This window comes from Formica exsecta, unplaced genomic scaffold (genome assembly GCF_003651465.1).
Source record: "Formica exsecta isolate Colony F162 unplaced genomic scaffold, ASM365146v1 scaffold314, whole genome shotgun sequence".
NCBI lineage: Eukaryota > Metazoa > Arthropoda > Insecta > Hymenoptera > Formicidae > Formica > Formica exsecta.
Window position 1 is genome coordinate 983,277 of NW_021850397.1, and position 20,090 is coordinate 1,003,366.

The 20,090-nt window shown below is 37.9% G+C and overlaps 1 protein-coding gene across 2 annotated transcripts in view; it reads right to left on the reverse strand.

Annotated features, from left to right (window-relative positions):
• Positions 1 to 903: 903 nt before the first annotated feature.
• Positions 904 to 20,090, reverse strand: part of LOC115237923 (MICOS complex subunit Mic60) — a 38,169-nt gene continuing 18,982 nt past the window's right edge. The window contains exons 11-15 of one of the 2 annotated variants that reach the window (XM_029811311.1): positions 12,381 to 12,527; positions 9,622 to 9,725; positions 8,784 to 8,971; positions 2,497 to 2,692; positions 904 to 1,998 (exon numbers count right to left, since the gene is read on the reverse strand). In XM_029811311.1, coding sequence (XP_029667171.1) covers positions 1,990 to 1,998; positions 2,497 to 2,692; positions 8,784 to 8,971; positions 9,622 to 9,725; positions 12,381 to 12,527 — 644 coding nt within the window. In that variant the 3' untranslated portion in view covers positions 904 to 1,989. The remainder of the gene's footprint in view (positions 1,999 to 2,496; positions 2,693 to 8,783; positions 8,972 to 9,621; positions 9,726 to 12,380; positions 12,528 to 20,090) is intronic. The other variant, XM_029811312.1, reaches the window with a different exon arrangement.

Consider the following 20,090-nt stretch of genomic DNA (forward strand, 5'->3'; position numbering starts at 1 on the left):
AATTTAGAATTTAGCAAACAAATGAGAGTTTCTAAGTTTGAATCAATACGGGAATTGCAATGTTGCTGAAAAATTAAAAAAAGTTAAAATGAATTCATTGTTTACTCTTTCTCAAGAGAAAAAAAAGTATTATTCGGCGAAAATCGAACGGTTGCAGCGAACAAGATTGCTCATCATTATATTTTAGATCCATCTTTGAATTTCCTAGAGAATATACTTGCACAGGGTACGCGATGACCTATTTAGAGCGTCAGACGACTAATTACGAGCGACATAATAGCGGCCAACGACGTTTCCATAAACTGGCAACCGGCTCCGACGTTATTTCGGGGCCATTTACGGCTCTTTCCTCAAGCTTACCCCATTGTCCACGAGAGCAAACGATTCGATACTGATCCCTTCTTACATCGTTCGCTACTTCAGACGAATAATGCCGTTGCCTTTCTTCGCTAAGAAAAAATCCGAAGGATCCGTTTATAAACTAAATGCGTTAATCTGTTTCTAAAATAATAAGTAAAATATTTCTCTGAATGCTCGACTCACGTCTATTCAATCTTATCCATTTATTAATGTCACACGTATTTTGAAAATTTAATCGCTTATAATTTTGGCTGTAATCGTCCGATTTAAAAGAAAAGACAAATGCTATTTTGAAGTAAAAGACAGAAATTCGATATTAATAGAGAAAAAGAAAAAACATGCTATTAATATATCGAAAATGTTGCACTTGTTAAATTTATTTACATAGATTGAAAGTTTCGTTTGTGACAATTTTCAACCCTGTGAACGAATTAAAACGTTCTAAACAGAATTCTTCCAAAAGTACGATATCTGTTTTAGCTATTTGGAAGGATTAAAAACGGTGGAAAGTTGCCTCGCGGATCAATCAACACGACACACTCGTTACGTCAGGAAACAACTTTATTTCCAATTTTTACAATGATTCCTAGCACGCTTCCCCGTCCCGTGCGAAATCGCCAAGGTTTTCGTGTGAGAGGCGAAAGACGAGGTAACGGCACGCGAACGATCGATGTGATTCGCGACGGGAGTTCGGTGCGCGGGAGAGTAATATCCGGTTATAAAGTAAAAGGTACTCTCGATAGAGATGGATGGATGGATGGGTAGATAGATGGATGGATGGATGGATCAGGACAAGGAGAGCTCAAAACACGCCCGCCGCCATCGAACGTGATTATCAAAGTTACAGGCATGATTAAACGCGAAAATAATAATTTAAAAACATCCGGGACTTTGTATTTTCACGTTGTAATAAATGTGGGACGCGCTTAAATGCTTTCTTATACCGTCGTCTCTTTAGAAGTACGATCGTGTTCGATATTTACACTGTATTCGGTAACTTTCTGTACCCTCATCACACACGATTCGAGCTGTTGGGTGGAATAGTGGTATGCAAAAATAAAAATAAACTTTTTCTTTATATTCTTCTCTCAATCAATATAAGGGAAGTGGTTTCTTCTTATATATATAATCAAGCAAAAAAGTATTTATCGAAGCAAAATATATTATCAGATAAGTGATTTCGTATTCACTACAACGTTCGTATTCCATTCAACAGCTCGCTCGAAATCTATATATCCGACAAGTATTTAAAATCTTCGCGTACGTTTCATACATAAAATTTGAATCTCGTTGAAAAATTCAAAGCGCGCGAAAGTACATTTCCGTACAAGGATGGGAGTCCTCGAGGACTGGCAAAGAAAAGTGTTTCACTGTCTGCATTACCTCTCTCGGCACACAATATATATATTCCTATATTTTAATTGCTAGAAAAGACATTTCTGTGACTATACAAGGCTGGCAGCGATTTCTCCCCGCGTTCATCCTTCCGTTCTCGTTTCCCTTCAGTTCGTCGTCGGTGCCATCTGTCTCTCCCTATTCTCCTCTGTCACCCCCGCCCCGTTCCTCTATAGACATTCCCTCGTGTGTGTGGTTCGGGACAGCCTCTCTTCTGTGGTTCTCTGTCCGCCTTTACTTCTGCTGGAACAATTCGAACAACGCCGCAAAGAACGTAAAGGGACGCTCACGGATCCGCTTCCAAATTACAATAAGCAACCAAGGTGCTCTTATATGCAGATAACAAAAGCGTCGAAAGAAGCATCAAATAAATTAATCAATATACATATAATAAAAAAGTGTTTTTAAGAAAAAAATATAGCTAATCAACTTTTGGCTGAAAAAGATAAATTCTGCTCAACTATACGTGCACGCAATAAATAAATGTCTCGATGACAAATAAATATAATCAATCTTGTTCAGGCTGCAATTGCTATCGGGAGATCACTATGGGCAGAAGCTATTTGCTATACGGAAACATGTCGTTTAATAAGCGAGCTATCGTTGTCGAGAAAGAGGGAGAGAGATGGAAACAGTGAGATGGATACTCAGGTCGGCTATTAATCACCGGAAACACGCGTTTCTCAGCGCATATCTAATCGCGCCGCTTGTTTAAGGGGTTACGTAACTTAGTGCACTGACCTTGGGCGAATCTCCAGCGCCGAGATATACGAGACCGATCGCACCTGCGTACGCCAGTAGGGTGTTGATCGCCTGCTGCGTCTCCAGCAGGATCCTGGTCTCGTTCATCCAGTCTCTGGCGATGCTTCTCGGCGCACCCTTGAGCAGATTCATGTATCTCAGAGTCATCTTAAAATCGCCGCGATCCAACCAGTATCTGAAACAAATAATCGAGACTCGAAATGTTTAAGAGCCGCGATGAAAACAAATAACAATGGCGGTTTTCGAATATATAAAGGTTTTGGATATATTTTGAACAGGCGTTATCTTTCTCTCTCTCTCTCTTTGTCTAAATAAATTTATATCATTTTGTTAATTTCGTCGTATAACGGAATGCTTGGCGGACAATGGAAGTCCGCTATTTGCGGAAAACAATCGGCGCGGGGGAAGATTCATCTGGCCAAATTTCTCTATGATTATTCGACGGATGTTGGCCATTTTGTTTCGTGAGAATGTACCGTCTCCCTCAACCCTCCCTTTCCATCGCTTTTGGAGAGATACCGAAGAGACCACGCGCGCGATAGTTTGGCGAAAGGTATCCGTGGCCGAGAAATAGTTGGCGACATCGAACACACAGCCGGAAGCCGCGACGACCCTCTTCCGAGAGGAAACGCCTTCCACGAACCGTTCGAGACATTTATTCACAAACTTAGAATTAAATTGGCAATAACCAGCGCGGATGTCGCCCTTCCCTGGGCGCACGGAAGCACGAACCTTCAAGGGAAACCGCACGCAGGATAACGTCGATTGAAAACTTTACGCCGAGCGTACCACGAGTACATCGAGTCTCCCGCTCCGATGCAGTAAAGAGAGATTAATGTTGTATCTCGGCTTACGGACGGAGAGTACGAGAAGAGAAAGAAATGACCGGTATTTTCCAAGTAATGCGAGAGGATTTTCAAACGAATGAACGATATTTTAATTAAAAAGTATTCCTTCTTTTATACGATTTATTTATTTATTATTTTTTGTAGTTTTATTTGTTTAAATTGAATAATGTATCTATTTTATTGCAGTTTTGTAAAGTATTTATGATAAATTCAATAGCGTGCAATAAAGTGAGATTTTCAATAGTTATTCATAAAATATTATCATTTGTGTTGCTTTTAGTCATGAGCGGAAAAAAACAAAATATCTCCAATAAAAACTGTCGTGGATATTTTCGTTTGTCATTATATAGATCTTCTTCAACAAAAAATAACTTTTACTCTAAACATTTTTTTATAATAACTATTATATAAAGAAATAACTAAATGTATACATTTAAACCAAACACACTGTATTAGAATCACATTAAAAATAATCAGCAGAACAATAATAATTAATAAAAAATGAAAATTACTGATATAATTAATACGCAAATTAAAATCTTATATTAAATTAAGCAATTCACATATTTTCCAATTCGCTGATCATTGTTAATTACCGCCCTTTTTGGAAACCATCGCTTTTGGAGAGATACCGAAGAGACCACGCGCGCGATAGTTTGGCGAAAGGTATCCGTGGCCGAGAAATAGTTGGCGATATCGAACACACAGCCGGAAGCCACGGCAACCCTCTTCCGAGAGGAAACGCCTTCCACGAACCGTTCGAGACATTTATTCACAAACTTAGAATTAAATTGGCAATAACCAGCGCGGATGTCGCCCTTCCCTGGGCGCACGGAAGCACGAACCTTCAAGGGAAACCGCACGCAGGATAACGTCGATTGAAAACTTTACGCCGAGCGTACCACGAGTACATCGAGTCTCCCGCTCCGATGCAGTAAAGAGAGATTAATGTTGTATCTCGGCTTACGGACGGAGAGTACGAGAAGAGAAAGAAATGACCGGTATTTTCCAAGTAATGCGAGAGGATTTTCAAACGAATGAACGATATTTTAATTAAAAAGTATTCCTTCTTTTATACGATTTATTTATTTATTATTTTTTGTAGTTTTATTTGTTTAAATTGAATAATGTATCTATTTTATTGCAGTTTTGTAAAGTATTTATGATAAATTCGATAGCGTGCAATAAAGTGAGATTTTCAATAGTTATTCATAAAATATTATCATTTGTGTTGCTTTTAGTCATGAGCGGAAAAAAACAAAATATCTCCAATAAAAACTGTCGTGGATATTTTCGTTTGTCATTATATAGATCTTCTTCAACAAAAAATAACTTTTACTCTAAACATTTTTTTATAATAACTATTATATAAAGAAATAACTAAATGTATACATTTAAACCAAACACACTGTATTAGAATCACATTAAAAATAATCAGCAGAACAATAATAATTAATAAAAAATGAAAATTACTGATATAATTAATACGCAAATTAAAATCTTATATTAAATTAAGCAATTCACATATTTTCCAATTCGCTGATCATTGTTAATTACCGCCCTTTTTGGAAAACGTCCAATCGCATACCGAGACTACATCACGCCGTTTTTAAAGAAAATACGTAGATTAACAAGCCACGAACAATATGTCCGGAAACTGCACCACCGGAAACTGCACCGTCTGTCTACTTTTTCATTACAACGAATACCGTGAAACGTGGAATAGGACGTGGCGTAGAACGTTTATCTCCCTGCCCCGTCTCTTATAAAATCAATCCTTCTACGTAACAGTTCACATAGTGGCCTAATTCGAAGCACGGACGCGCACTCGCACACTCTTCTTGTTGCCTTCGGATTTCATATTCGATGATATCGCACCGCAACTTTCTCGCTTAGTCTTCGTCCCGCATCGAGCAATCCTCCGTTAAGAAAATCCTACGCTTTTCTTGCACGTATTCCTGCCGTATAAGATCGCGGGTAAATTCAGTTTTCTTCATACCGATCAATCAATCCGATCGTGATACGGATTTCTCGTAATAATTTTGATCAAACTATCACACGAGGCGAGAAGTGATTTCGCACTTTCGTTTTTGTATCTACAAGTTTTTCAATCTATTTCAAGTTCATTTTCCCTTAGGAAAAATCTTTTTCTCTTTTGTTCTCTATTAGAGAGAATTTAAAAATTTTTAATTACCTTAAAATTTTTTATGTGGATTATGAATTAAATATATGATTTTTGAGGACATCTTATAAAATATATCCTAATAAATATAAAAAAAAATTTAATGTTTTTAATTTTTAATTTCAATTAAAAGGGACTCTACTCAAAGAAATCCTTGAGAATTCCAGGTTTTCCATATTTTTCCAGGAGGTAGACACCTTGTCAAATGCAAACGGTAATTGATAAATACGCGAGAAATCTATGTCTTCCTAATTTGTTGCTTTTAAGAAAATCGATCTTTGATTATCCAAGGGATAGCATCATTAGCTAAAGAGTTTCTCATACAATTTGGTTGATCACCCCCGAGTAATCCCTCAGTATTGTAAAGAAAAGTTCTCTTGTTATTGAATATATCCATTAAAATAAAATATTGAAGAAGTTTCTCTCTCGATAATGGAAAAGACTTCTTGGAATAAATGTTACAGGCCAACTCGCTGCCTGATATTTACTGATTCACCAATAAAATTAATTCGCGCAAATAGCGGACATTGATATTCCATTTGTCGATCATTATAGGAATGAGATAAATCCGAAGAGGATAATTTGACAAAGTTTGAAGTAACACAAGAAGGAGAGAATTATTCTATTCTCTCGTAAATTTATTTACTCCTCGTTGAAACAATTAAAAAATTTAACGAGCGAAAATAAATACGCCATTAGCACAATTTACAAGTAACACGAACCCAACTACATTTTCATAACGCAACTATATATATCGTACGTGTTCGCGACTAATAAATGCGCATATAAAGTCGAGGGGTCAAATTTTAGAGTGCATCTATCTCGACGATTAAATATTCATTTGCCGAGTGAGACAATGGTTCCTCCTCTTAAATCTCCGAGAAATCTTTTTAAGGTATATCTACGCGCGTGATATATTGACTATACGCTGCCGTGCAAAACTCTTGAGAGCCCGAGAGTTTTATCCGCGGGCATTGAAAGAGAGTATACATGTGTGTATGCGTGTATGTGTGCATACCGCAGTGCGCCTCGAAATTAAAAATTCAGAAGGCTCCACCGCACTTCGGCTTACACGTGTTCGTTCATGGACAGTGGTGAACGTGTCGCGTCCAACTACCTATATAAGTTATACATTGCACATATCGCCAATTACAAAGCCCGCGGTGTAACTTATTTCGACCAACTATCCACCTGACGCCTGTTCTCCGGCTGATAAAATATATCACCTGTCACATCATCCATAAAGTACATCAGTTGCGGTATCGCGTTTCTCTTGCATGAAATTCTGAACCTCCGAAGAAAATGAAAAGCGATAAAATAATTAACCCTTGTAGATTATACATTTTTCTTGCTCTGGGTTACAATGTCTCGTCGTAGTTTTAGCTATCTCAAAGTGCAAAAATCTACAGAAATTTATATATATTTCTTGACATCTCTATAGAGAAAATGATCGTGTACAACAAAAATTAAAAAATAAATAAATAAATAAATAATAAAAAAATTTTATTATTTATTTTTTTTTTTATTGATTTAGGCTTTCGGGATATTCGATTGTAAAAATCGGTAGAGTCAAAATAATCCATATATGTGACCTTTAAGAGTTAAGTATTCATCAGGATGCTACTCAGATGTTTTCGACAGGAGAAAAATACAATTTCAAATTGCATCGCGCGCGACATGGTTTTAATTAAAGGAGTACGAGTATACGAGTTTCCGTAATTACGGAATTACATCGAAATACGTGTTACGTGTTATTCAACAATCTCTTACGTACTAATTAAACAGTCGAATCATTAAGTTACATTTAATTTTGTAAATTACGATTAGAAGCAAACGAGGAGAGACTATCCGAGAGAGACTATTCGAGATCTGTTTACGCGCCTCCTCACGTGTACCTCGCAAAATTATATTCCAATGATAAACTTTGACATTTCCGTGCGGATACGCTTCGCAATCCATCCGCACGGAAAATATCCTAAATAATATATTTTTAATTTGTAAGCCGTGAAAGAGAAAGAGAGATAACGACTCGTGGCGGATAGCCAAGGGAGCGTAAATTCGTACGTGCCGAGAATGTCTATTTTCGCGAAGGGGGATGGGGGGCAGGGTGGTCTACTTCTCTTTCGCTGCCGACACTCGATATCTCACATCCTCCGTTCCAGCGGAGAAAAGGCCGCGGGGTGCGAAATCAACGGCCGCGAGAGTGCTTTTAAGTATGTAAAACTATCTTTCGCGGCGATCCACAAACCGCCACTTTCGCGAATTTTTGAACGTAAAGAAACCAACGCCGTCGCGCTACGTGCCGCGAAACTGTATTCCCCCTTGGAGCTATAGAAGGTATTCTATCGTCGGAATAAAACTTTAACAACGGATTTTCTTCAGTGAATTTAAAAATGGTACGACGCTTCGCTTTTTATACACACATTTTTAATATAAATGTTTGAATATTTTCAAACAATAAAATATGTAATTGTGTGTGTAATGTCTCATTACGGGATATACATGTCTTTTATAAAAAACAATTTTTTTCAACATATCTCTCGTGCAACACTCAAGATATACGATGCTTATTCTTATTTAGCATTTCTCATAAATCGAGAGTGCCTTCAGCAAGGGTGGAAAACTAAACGAGCCGCTGGCACGAGAAAAACGAAGGGATAAGTCGGTAAAATGGCTGGCTACCGGATTTCACCGGGGATAACCTGACGAGTAGTAAATGGCAGTGTTCTTTGTCAGAGTATACGTGGCGGATATTGTGCGGTAGGTTTTTTCGTCTTTCTCGCCACATTGATAGCCGGCCGCGTTCTCTCTCTCCGGTCCTTAGAATCTCGTAAGGATAATTTATAGGGTCACGAGGACCGGGATCAGAGCGGATGGAGAAAGAGAGAGACGAAGGGCCTTGCGTGACGTGCGAAATTGGTGCTCGAGTACAATAAAAGCGCATTCAAGTCGAGAGCTACGACAAACACCATTCTCGAGCATCAACGATTTCGCGCTGTCATTATATAAATAATATAAAATTGCGAGATGGATATCACAGAATTCAAAATTTGTAAAAAAATGCAGCCAATTAATTTTTATGGAGGTCAAGCAAAGTATCTGTAAAGAAATTTCGCGGATTGTATTTAATTCACGATCAATACAATTTCAAACTTTCCAATAAGATTCGATCCTGTAGAAATAATTGCCATGGACATAATGTACAGGAATTTTCGACAAATAAATAGCTATCTTACCTGGCACGTTGAAGGATGTCGTACGTATTCAAAGAGTTTACATCGATTGGCTCGTTTTCGAGCTCCTTCTTCGGGATTGGATTGGCCGTTTTGATGATCAGGAAACTTTGAAGATAGCTAAGAAGATATATAGGCAGTGCTGCACCCTCCTCAGGCACCATAGCTAATCTCCTAGCCACGCTTTCTACCTAGCAACACATAATGAGAGCGAACGGACTTTGAGAAATTGAACCTATCGATCATATACAAGAATACTATATCAAAAGTATCTACTCAAAATTCCCTTATATTCCAAGTATTTTTGTTCAAAATTTCAAGTAAAGAGAATATTTTTAAAATTTTTTGGTGCAACTTCCTAAAATAAATTTTTTGATGCTTTTTTCTCAGACGAAGAAAACACACGCAGAATCACGTAAATTTCAAGTGCTAGATTTGCAAGTGTACTAAAAAAAATTGAATAACTTTCGTAAGATAAACATTTTTCATTTGCAATAAGATTTTCATTTTTTATTATTAAAAATTACAATAAAGAATATGTATTGCATCTTCAATATTTTGTTAAGACATTGAATATATATAAACAGCGCGAGATATATATTTATAATATATTTTAAAAATATAATTCACTTGGTTTTTACCGACTGTTTATAATATGAGAGCAAAAATATCAAAGATAGAATTTTTTTTTAAATTCCCCGAGTCCCAATAAAATTCCATGAGAGTTCCTGATTTTTCGAGATACAAAAGAAATCCCTAAAAATTTCAGGTTTTCCATGTTTTTTCAAGGAGTAAATACATGTAAATATATGTTAAAAAATACTGGAAACGTAATAATTACCTTGAGGAATCTCACGCGAAGGACATCCTCCGGGAATACTCCTCTCTTGGCCGCCTCCTCGGGAATGCTCTGGATAGCGGCGCACACCAGAGGATCTTCCTTCGCTAGAATCAAAGGAAACGAGGAAACTGAATCAGTGCTTTCATCGCCTCTACCGGTAGCTCTCTCTCTCAATTTACTTAATTAATTGAAATCTCAGTTAACGTAATTTTTGATCGACTAGTTCATTCGAGAAACTAACGTTTCCTCCGAGGTTCGACAGCAGGATTAATCAGCGTAACGTATATGTTATTCGAAATTACCAAATATCCGCTGTAGTCCAATTTGCTTTGCGGTTACTGAAGCCACAACATTCCGGCTATGTTTTTCTCTCATTGAACGAATTTATGCTTTACTGCAGAGCGTTGCGGACGCACGTTTCAGGCTTGCGGTTCGCATTCGATTATCGCAAAATCACATGTAAATAATAATAAGTTTATTGTATAATGAATTATTTTATGCGTCGGATAATCGCCCATTTACATCAATGACATTGACAATTCTCATCATTAAAGATTAATAAAAAAAATATCTCGTTGATCGATTTCGCGAACGCTTGTCATCGTCTTTAAGTAACTCGATAAAGCATCCGAATTTTAATTAACAATTAGAATTCTCACTTCTCGCGTGCACCGATCCGTGAAAATCGAAATTACGCAGACCACGTCTCTGGTGGAAGGAATTAAAACGCGTTGAAGCGCGCGGTCAACCAAAAATTTATAGACACTTCGCGCAATTAAGCGCTCGCGGTAGAGGCATAATTAATGAACACCAAGTGCGCGGCACTCCATCAGACCGACACGAGCTCTTTGAAATACCCAACCCTAGGGTCCTCTATATATATATATATATATGAATGCTCGCTTCCGATTAAGCCGTAAATCTTCGACTGGGTCTCTCTTCTGCTATGCCGAGTCTCTCGTTCCGCTCTATCCGCTCGACTCGCATACGCTCGTGTACGAGATTCCGTCGTCGTCGTCATCCCTATTGTTCCAGCCTTTAATAGTCGATTCGGCGATCCACGCCAGCAGAAACGAGCGCGAATTGCTGGACGGCGATTAAAACGCGTGCGGTCCCGAACGAAAGAAAGACCGCTCGCCGGATTAACATTCTTTGTCGAATTTAGTCCGCGATTCAAATTAAATTAATGCCGTACTCTTGTCAAAGAGCAGATCAGTATCCGGAAAAATTGACGTTGCGAGATTCCGAGATGGCGTTCATATTTCAAATCGAAAGCATTTAAATCGCGACGAGCGAGATATTCTCTCATTGTCGGTAACCAAAATAGATTTATGGGAGAAGTATCAGAAAGAAACGAAAGAAATATGAAATTCGAACGCTGTTTCAAATAACATCAAAAAAAATTGAAGGGATGAAACACACAGAAACCTCGTTTCGAAATCTCGTTTAATAATGTTTTGTAATATCAAAATAAAATAATATGGTATAAAGGAGATAAATAAGCACTGACTTGAGATCCAAATCAATTGCTCGACTGTTGTAAAGATGTCACGCAGAAAATGTGTATGTATATGTATGTGTTAAATTTTTATCTGTTTATTATAAATACAGACTGGTGTATATATTTTGCAAATAAGTGTATAATACTTTCGCGCGTATTTAATGTTTCAGAGACACGTAACGTAATACGCAAGATTTCACGCGATAATTTGTAGATTTAATTAATTCGGCCCGATGTTTGCTGAATTAACTACATACTTTGTTCGCGTATATAGTAATAATAATGTATACGAAAGCAAGTAATAATAATTACGAGCGACCGTAATGCAGGGAACTACTCCGGAGTTACAACAGTAAAGTCCGCACTCTATTCTCCAAGTTTCTCACGCTACTTTAGAAGGTATTCGCCGTATTTTGTATGCAATGCGAACCGCATACCTGCCGTGCGATATTACTTTAAAAGTCTATCGAGCTATCTCTTCGTTTATGACGTAAGCTTTCTTTCTTTATTCAATGCGCATGTAAATCACACGCTTTCTTAATGCGCTAAGATGTTTAATATAAATCATTAATTAAAGAAAATGTTAATAAAACAGCAAAATGGGTTCGAATTTCTTATTAATCAGAATATCTACTCAAATGTTGTAAAAAAATTCTTTGGAAATTCCCTGATCTTCTATATTTTTGTTCAAAATTCCTGATAGAGAGAAAATTTTAAAAATTTTATGGTGAAATTTTCTGAAATAAGATTTTTCATTATATATATATATATATATATATATATATATATATATATTTTTTTTTCTAATAAATTTCACTCATGAGAAGGAAAAACACAAAACCACTTAAGTTTCTAGTACTACATTTCAAAATATACTGAAAAAGATTAATAGCTTTGGTGAGATAAACATTTTTCGCTTGCATAATACATTTTCATTTTTTATCACTAAAAATTACAATAAAGAATATGTATGCATATTCAATATTTTGTTAAAACACATTGAATATATAAACAGAGAGACAGATGTGTATTTATAATATATTTTAAACGCTTAATTATTTCATAACTTGGCTTATTACTGCTTACACTATAAGAGCAAAATTATCAAAGAAAAAAATTTTATTTACTTTTCTGAATTTCAATAAAATTCCATGAGAATTCCCTGATTTCTTCTAGATACAAAAAAGTCTCTGAAAATTCCAAGTTTTCCATGTTTTTCCAGAAAGTAGATATCCTATTGATAAATTAAGACACTTACATGCTGCTTTGGAGATAGCCTTAATTTCAGGTTCCAATGGTCTGATCGTCACATCCGGTGACGCGGTTTTCATTGCTCTAGCCAAGGCTTGACAGGCCGACCAAAGGATCTGTGCGTTTGACGCACCTTTTTCCTCTTCCATCCGAGCTGAAACAAAAATATTTCTATTTTCGAGATTCTGATAAAAATTCTATGCAATCGATTTAATGAGAACCATAAAAAATATCCCCTTGATTATCGTTAAAAATTCAAATAGTTATATTAACAGACTCCAAAAGAAAAAAAAGCTTATGCGATGTTAATAATACCGAAAATTGCGTTCGCTTCTCTTCGTTACCATAATTTTGCATTTTTACGATCATAAATTACCGAGAAAGAGAGAGAGGGAGATAACTAACAAGATTTACATTCAAAAGTTATTACGTGCTAGAGATTTAAACATTGCCCGATAAAAATATAATATGAGAATACAACAATTTATTGCAACACGTATTGCTATTAAATTAATAAATGCGATAAAATGTGACGTCATCGCGCTATTAATCCCACCGTTGTTGAATTGTAGCCCGTTGGACATCTGTCGAAAAGTTGTCCAAAAAGAGATAAAAAAAAAACGTTATTGTCAGAGGAGAACTATCGATTCGTAAAATTCAGTTGTCTAATTTAATTTAATTTGCGCCGACATTGCGAGAGGCTCGATCATTCGTGAATCCTCCGGGATATCGTCGTCGTGTTACAGTGACATGGCCAACATTTCGCGCATTTTCAGTGACGCGGCCAAATTTTTCGATAAAAACGTTCGTCGCGCGAAAATCCCGTCGATTACGTTGCGTAACGAAACGAAGGCTTGACGAGAAAGTTCTGCGTGTTCTCGAAAAGCCGTCCGTTATTACAGATATAATTCCATTTGAAAACAAACGATAAAACTTGGATGCAAACTGCGTAAATCACTCGCGTTATTTATTAATTTTACATTAAAGCTGCGATAAAATTTATCATTTATTCATATTCGCATTTTATAATGTAATACCGTGTTTTATAAGCGCGCATAAACACACCTGCATAAATACACATGTGTGACCGGCACGGATTTATGAAAACTGGCGACGATGGCGTCGAAATAAAGCAACGCGTAATAAACCAACTTCATCGTCAATACGGTCGGATTAAAAGTACGTTTAGCAAGCGAGAAATACGGCGTAACAAATCGTTGTAAATGTTTTCATACGAGTCGGGTCGCGGAAATATTGTTTGAATGTACATTTCAAACCGCTGTGCGGGTCAATTAAATAGTAATATAATCTTCCGATTGCGCGTTTGTTTACTTGAAAGCCGCGACTAAATGTGTTAAATTTAAATTATCGTCGGGAGATAATCGGAATTTGATCGACAGCGCAACGTGCGATGATCCACCTGTTCGATCTGATCGACGACGGAATTCGCGATTTGATGAACTGTAAATCGGGCCACAGCCGTGAGAAAGATGTTAACGCCGCCAAAAAAGAAAGACGAGATCCATCTGGCGATCTCGGGACTTTCTCGACCTCGCCTCTCCTCCTTCTATCTCCTCCATCCAACTAGTGATTTATTACGCGTATCAATCCGGATAGGGTTTACGGAGTGATCTTGTCTAAGGAAAATTACTCCGCTGGATTGGAGATTTTCCGTGTGGCTTTTCCCGGCAGCCTGTTTTCTCTCATGTCACGCAGACGAGCCGCATTTCCATTCAAGGCGACGTCACATCTCTCGCGTACGAGACTTCAATCATTTTTCATTTTGATTTGTGAAGTGAAGTTTTGACAAAAATAGGTCGATAAGTTTAATCCTGGATTTGCGACACGATTTTTATTCTCTGTATAAGTCAACGTCTGTCTTGAAGATACATCGTAAATATTATCGCTCCGTTCAGACTTATTCAGACCAGAATAATTGCAGTCAATTTTACAACAAAACACCGAAAGCAATTTCGGTCCGTAATAAGTGCAATATCATTCTTTATAACGACAATCGCTTTCGAAAGCACGAACCAGTTTCGAGAACACACGCGATTAATCTCTCGCAATAACGCGGGGATTCTCCACCCTCACCTGCAATTTCATTCGCCACCGGCGAATTACGCACACTCTTTTGTCGTCCAAATATCATTATCGCGCTTTCATAAAATATCCATAATACGTTCGAGGAGGGGAAAAAAAAAAACCCACGGAGGCTTAGTCAGCAGTTATTTCCAACCTGAAATTACTCGCCCAGATTCAGGTTCGAATAACCGAACCGTAATTCGCCGCCGCGGCGATATCATCATTTCTCCGACAATAATTCTGGCAATAAACTCGAGCGTACAACTCGCGCGCGATTTCCTTCGCAATTAAATTAATCCTTCGTGAGGCGCGTTTTGGGGAAAAAAGGGGAAGAGTAGATCTTATTATTAATTTCGCCACATAAGCTACCGCCTCGCGGATTACGCCGCAAATATCGTGCCATCGCGATCCAGTATATCCGAGGCGAATCTTTTTTGCATTATTATCAATTAATCTATTAAGAGCCCAGTTTACTCTAGAGGATCAAAAAATTTTTTTACACTTTCTGAAAGTATGATGTCTAAAGAACACGCCTCAAATTTTATTGAAAAATTCGCAAAATTGACGAAATTATAAGACTTTGAATATGATGAGCTATTTGCACTCGATGTCATTCATATGACCATCTATCAAAATGCGAGCACATATCTGACGTAAAGGGAAAAGAATTTAATATTTGAATTTTTCGAATTATCTGATATCTTGCGGATAAATGTGCAAATTCGTAATAAAACAACGAGTTGCATGCATTTCCAATATTTGATCTCGAGATATTCAAATTCTACTTAACTCACAACGCCCACTATATCATATACATATATGTATATAATCAAAAGCAAGAGCGAGAGAGAGAGAGAGAGAGAGAGAGAGAGAGAGATTAGTTAACTTCATCTATTAAAATGTAAAATGCCATAGATTATAATGATAAAGAGAAAGAGCTATATTTTACAGACTATCGCGGCTTTTCAGTATAACTCGTATCTTTTCGCAAAACGATCGATACAAATTAATGTCTACGCGAAGTGCTCTTTCTCTCTTTTCACACCGCATCAAATTCCGTGTTGCATCGGCGAGACACATCAATTTCGCTGACGACTTTAAGTGCCCTTTAAAGCCAAAATGTCAGGCCGATTGCCCACGCAACATATATCTCGAATCTGTTTTTTTCTTTTTCCTCCTCTCCCATTACCCCTTTCTCTCTCTCTCTCTCTCTCTCTCTCTCTCTCTCTCTCTTTCTTCCCTCCATTCTCGTTTTCTCCACCGCAATGTACCTTTCGCGGCTGATTCTCAAGCTCGGGATGATCTCTCTCGCGGGCATCGACGCGGAAAACGGAAAGGGTCGAAGGGCTCTCGGAACTGTTTCTAGCCGGATCCACTTCATCTGGCGCGCGTTCCTCCCTGCCATCACCCTGCCCTCTTCACCACGGACGAAATCGCGTTACACATTACATGGGCGAAGCCGTCCACGATGGCTGAGCCTGGATGTCGCCGCGGAAAGTTCTCGCTAAATCCGCGAGAACTATCCAACTTCCGAACGCATCCAATTATTCCGGATAATTACTAGCTTATCCGAGCGTATGCCGCCGCGGGCGTATCGTCATTCGGATGAATGAAGTTCCATCCTATTCTAATCGGAATTATTCCCATTATGTTGTTTTTGTAAAAAAAAATTATCGTAGCAGAAATTTTTCTCGCACAGGATGCTCTTCGAAAGCAGAAAGGTAAACATAAGAGAATACAGTTACAATGTGTAATAGCAATATGTAAACAAGTGTAAGTGGTTCGAATCGGTGTTCTAAATTTGATCCCGATAAATGTGGTTACCGTATATACATATATAGAGTGGGACTGCACTATATGATTTGTTTAGCTCGCAACTCTTTCGTATATATCGATTTTTGTACTTCGTTACCGGCTTTCCCTATGATTTTCGCGCTACTTAATTAGAGCATAAATACATATTATATTATTTAGTATACATTGATTGATTGGTATGTGTACGCAAAGTTAAAGTTGTAAAAATTATTAAATTAAATTATTAAATTTAATTATACAAAATGTGTACGAAAACATACATTTAAAATATTCCCCGAGATATTTTTACACGATCTTGAAGAAAATTAGCGATCGTTTCGCGCATCGTCTCGCATATTTTCCTAACTTTTCCATCCAATAATCATTTACACGCTCACCGCCACTTATCGCAAAAAATTCCGTACGTTATCCGATGGCACCGCGCCAGGTCACATACTGCCGTCTTGTTCCTCCCCTCTTTCTCACTCTTTCTCTCGAGATTTTAAATTCCGGCTAATCGATACGCGGAGAAAGCACAAACGTTTGTATTATTGTCGCGAGAATTTTCGCGGCCATATCTGTCGGTTCATATTTGAACGCGAGTTCGGACAACGGACCATCTTTCTCTTTCTCTCTCTCTTTTTCTCTCCGTCGATTCATTTATAAAACTGGATGAAACAGCGGTTAAATCAGTTCGGAAGATTGCCAAGGGTCGTCAGGCCACGTGACATTTTACGCTCCGAGAGCTGCGCGAGAGAGTTTCGAGAGGCCTCGTCCCGCTTTTATCCTTCTCTGTTGCTCTTCGTCCTTCTTTCTTCCCTCCATTCTCGTTTTCTCCACCGCAATGTACCTTTCGCGGCTGATTCTCAAGCTCGGGATGATCTCTCTCGCGGGCATCGACGCGGAAAACGGAAAGGGTCGAAGGGCTCTCGGAACTGTTTCTAGCCGGATCCACTTCATCTGGCGCGCGTTCCTCCCTGCCATCACCCTGCCCTCTTCACCACGGACGAAATCGCGTTACACATTACATGGGCGAAGCCGTCCACGATGGCTGAGCCTGGATGTCGCCGCGGAAAGTTCTCGCTAAATCCGCGAGAACTATCCAACTTCCGAACGCATCCAATTATTCCGGATAATTACTAGCTTATCCGAGCGTATGCCGCCGCGGGCGTATCGTCATTCGGATGAATGAAGTTCCATCCTATTCTAATCGGAATTATTCCCATTATGTTGTTTTTGTAAAAAAAAATTATCGTAGCAGAAATTTTTCTCGCACAGGATGCTCTTCGAAAGCAGAAAGGTAAACATAAGAGAATACAGTTACAATGTGTAATAGCAATATGTAAACAAGTGTAAGTGGTTCGAATCGGTGTTCTAAATTTGATCCCGATAAATGTGGTTACCGTATATACATATATAGAGTGGGACTGCACTATATGATTTGTTTAGCTCGCAACTCTTTCGTATATATCGATTTTTGTACTTCGTTACCGGCTTTCCCTATGATTTTCGCGCTACTTAATTAGAGCATAAATACATATTATATTATTTAGTATACATTGATTGATTGGTATGTGTACGCAAAGTTAAAGTTGTAAAAATTATTAAATTAAATTATTAAATTTAATTATACAAAATGTGTACGAAAACATACATTTAAAATATTCCCCGAGATATTTTTACACGATCTTGAAGAAAATTAGCGATCGTTTCGCGCATCGTCTCGCATATTTTCCTAACTTTTCCATCCAATAATCATTTACACGCTCACCGCCACTTATCGCAAAAAATTCCGTACGTTATCCGATGGCACCGCGCCAGGTCACATACTGCCGTCTTGTTCCTCCCCTCTTTCTCACTCTTTCTCTCGAGATTTTAAATTCCGGCTAATCGATACGCGGAGAAAGCACAAACGTTTGTATTATTGTCGCGAGAATTTTCGCGGCCATATCTGTCGGTTCATATTTGAACGCGAGTTCGGACAACGGACCATCTTTCTCTTTCTCTCTCTCTTTTTCTCTCCGTCGATTCATTTATAAAACTGGATGAAACAGCGGTTAAATCAGTTCGGAAGATTGCCAAGGGTCGTCAGGCCACGTGACATTTTACGCTCCGAGAGCTGCGCGAGAGAGTTTCGAGAGGCCTCGTCCCGCTTTTATCCTTCTCTGTTGCTCTTCGTCCTTTCTACAACCCTGTTTTCCAAACGCTCTCTCGCATTGACGAGCGTAACGATGCGGTCGACGCACGACAAAAGGATGGATTGCACAATCCCGTCTCCCCTCCCCGTTGTCGACACGATTTTCCCTATCAGAGATAACGCCCACTGTGCCACGATACCGAACCCGAACAGCCTACTGACTAACTGTACGTGTAAAACGGGCGACAAACTTTTCCTCCCACGAGGATGCTGACCTCCGGATCAGTGAAGAGCAGGAGAGGTCGAGTTTAAAGGCCCAGTCTGCTTTAGAGAGTCACAAAAATCGATTATATAATAAATTAATATGATATATAAATATGATGTCTGAAGAATATCTTTTAAATTTTATTAAAAAATTCGCAAAATTTACAAGATTATAAGACTCTAAATAGAATAACGCGCGAGTCTTTAAATAGACTTGCAAAACATTAAACGTTTTTCTCAAAACACTGTTTTCAAAGTTGATATAACGGGTATCTTGAGACTCGTAATAAACGTAAAAAAGCTAAATATTCAATATTTAAAAATACTGATACCTTGTTTAAACATCAGTAAAAACATATAAAAAAAAACGCTAAAGAACTCAATTTTTCTAATATTTCTCACAAAAAATTCCTAAAAATTATCAATTTTTCATACTGTTAGAATAGACTGGGCTCTTAATCGCGAAATAAGATCGTCCCCAGCAGCGATTTTCTAGCAACGTCAACCCGATTGCGTCAAGCCTTCGTATATGATGGCATCAGCCTAAATAGCATAATATTCACGATGTGTGGCCACCTTTTCTCTCTTATCTTCGTGCGCAAGATCCTCGAAATTCTAGTTAAGCAAATTATTTTAAACTGTGTTTTTTATATTTTTTTTTAGAAGACATATGAAGCCGCTAGCCAGAAAGCGATAAAATATATTGAGATAAGCATCCGCAAACTTTGCCGGAATGAAATTCCCAAGCCGCAACGGTGCGGTCGACGTAAAGGACGGCCTATTTAATCGACTTGCAAATAGTTCCTTACTCGCATTATTCGTTAAATTCTAGAATGCAGTGACTATTTACATTAATTCCATGACCACATGTTTCTTGCACTTATTGAGCTGTCCATTATTTTTCGGTTATCCATGCCATTTGCACGCGCACAACATGCAAATTGATGTTCCCAAATGAAATGGATGTAGAATTTACATTCTAAAATGGAAATTAGCATCAATCGACGATAATATCCCAAAATTGAACCAGTAGTATTTTCAAAGGCCAAGCTTTAACGTATAATTCAATATTTTATCTCAAAATTAAATACAAGATAACTTTTGCATTTAATATTCATTACTTTAATTCTCATTTATCTATCCTATTATTATAATTATGCAATTTAATTTGAATCAACGATCAAATTATATATATAACAATTTCCAGAAATGAGGTTCTCTGAAAACGAGACGTATAGAAAAGCACGTGTGCTTCGAAAAGAGTGTCAACGGTGCCTGCGAGAAGAGAATAAACTGAAATCTCGCAGACGTTGACGTGCAAACGCGAAAATTTCACCATCGGTAATCTCGCGCTAGGATAATTGATCGCTTTTCGTTCAAGGCTCAGTAAAAAAAAAAAAAGATCTGTAGATCGGGGATCGGGCACGTAATGTAAAG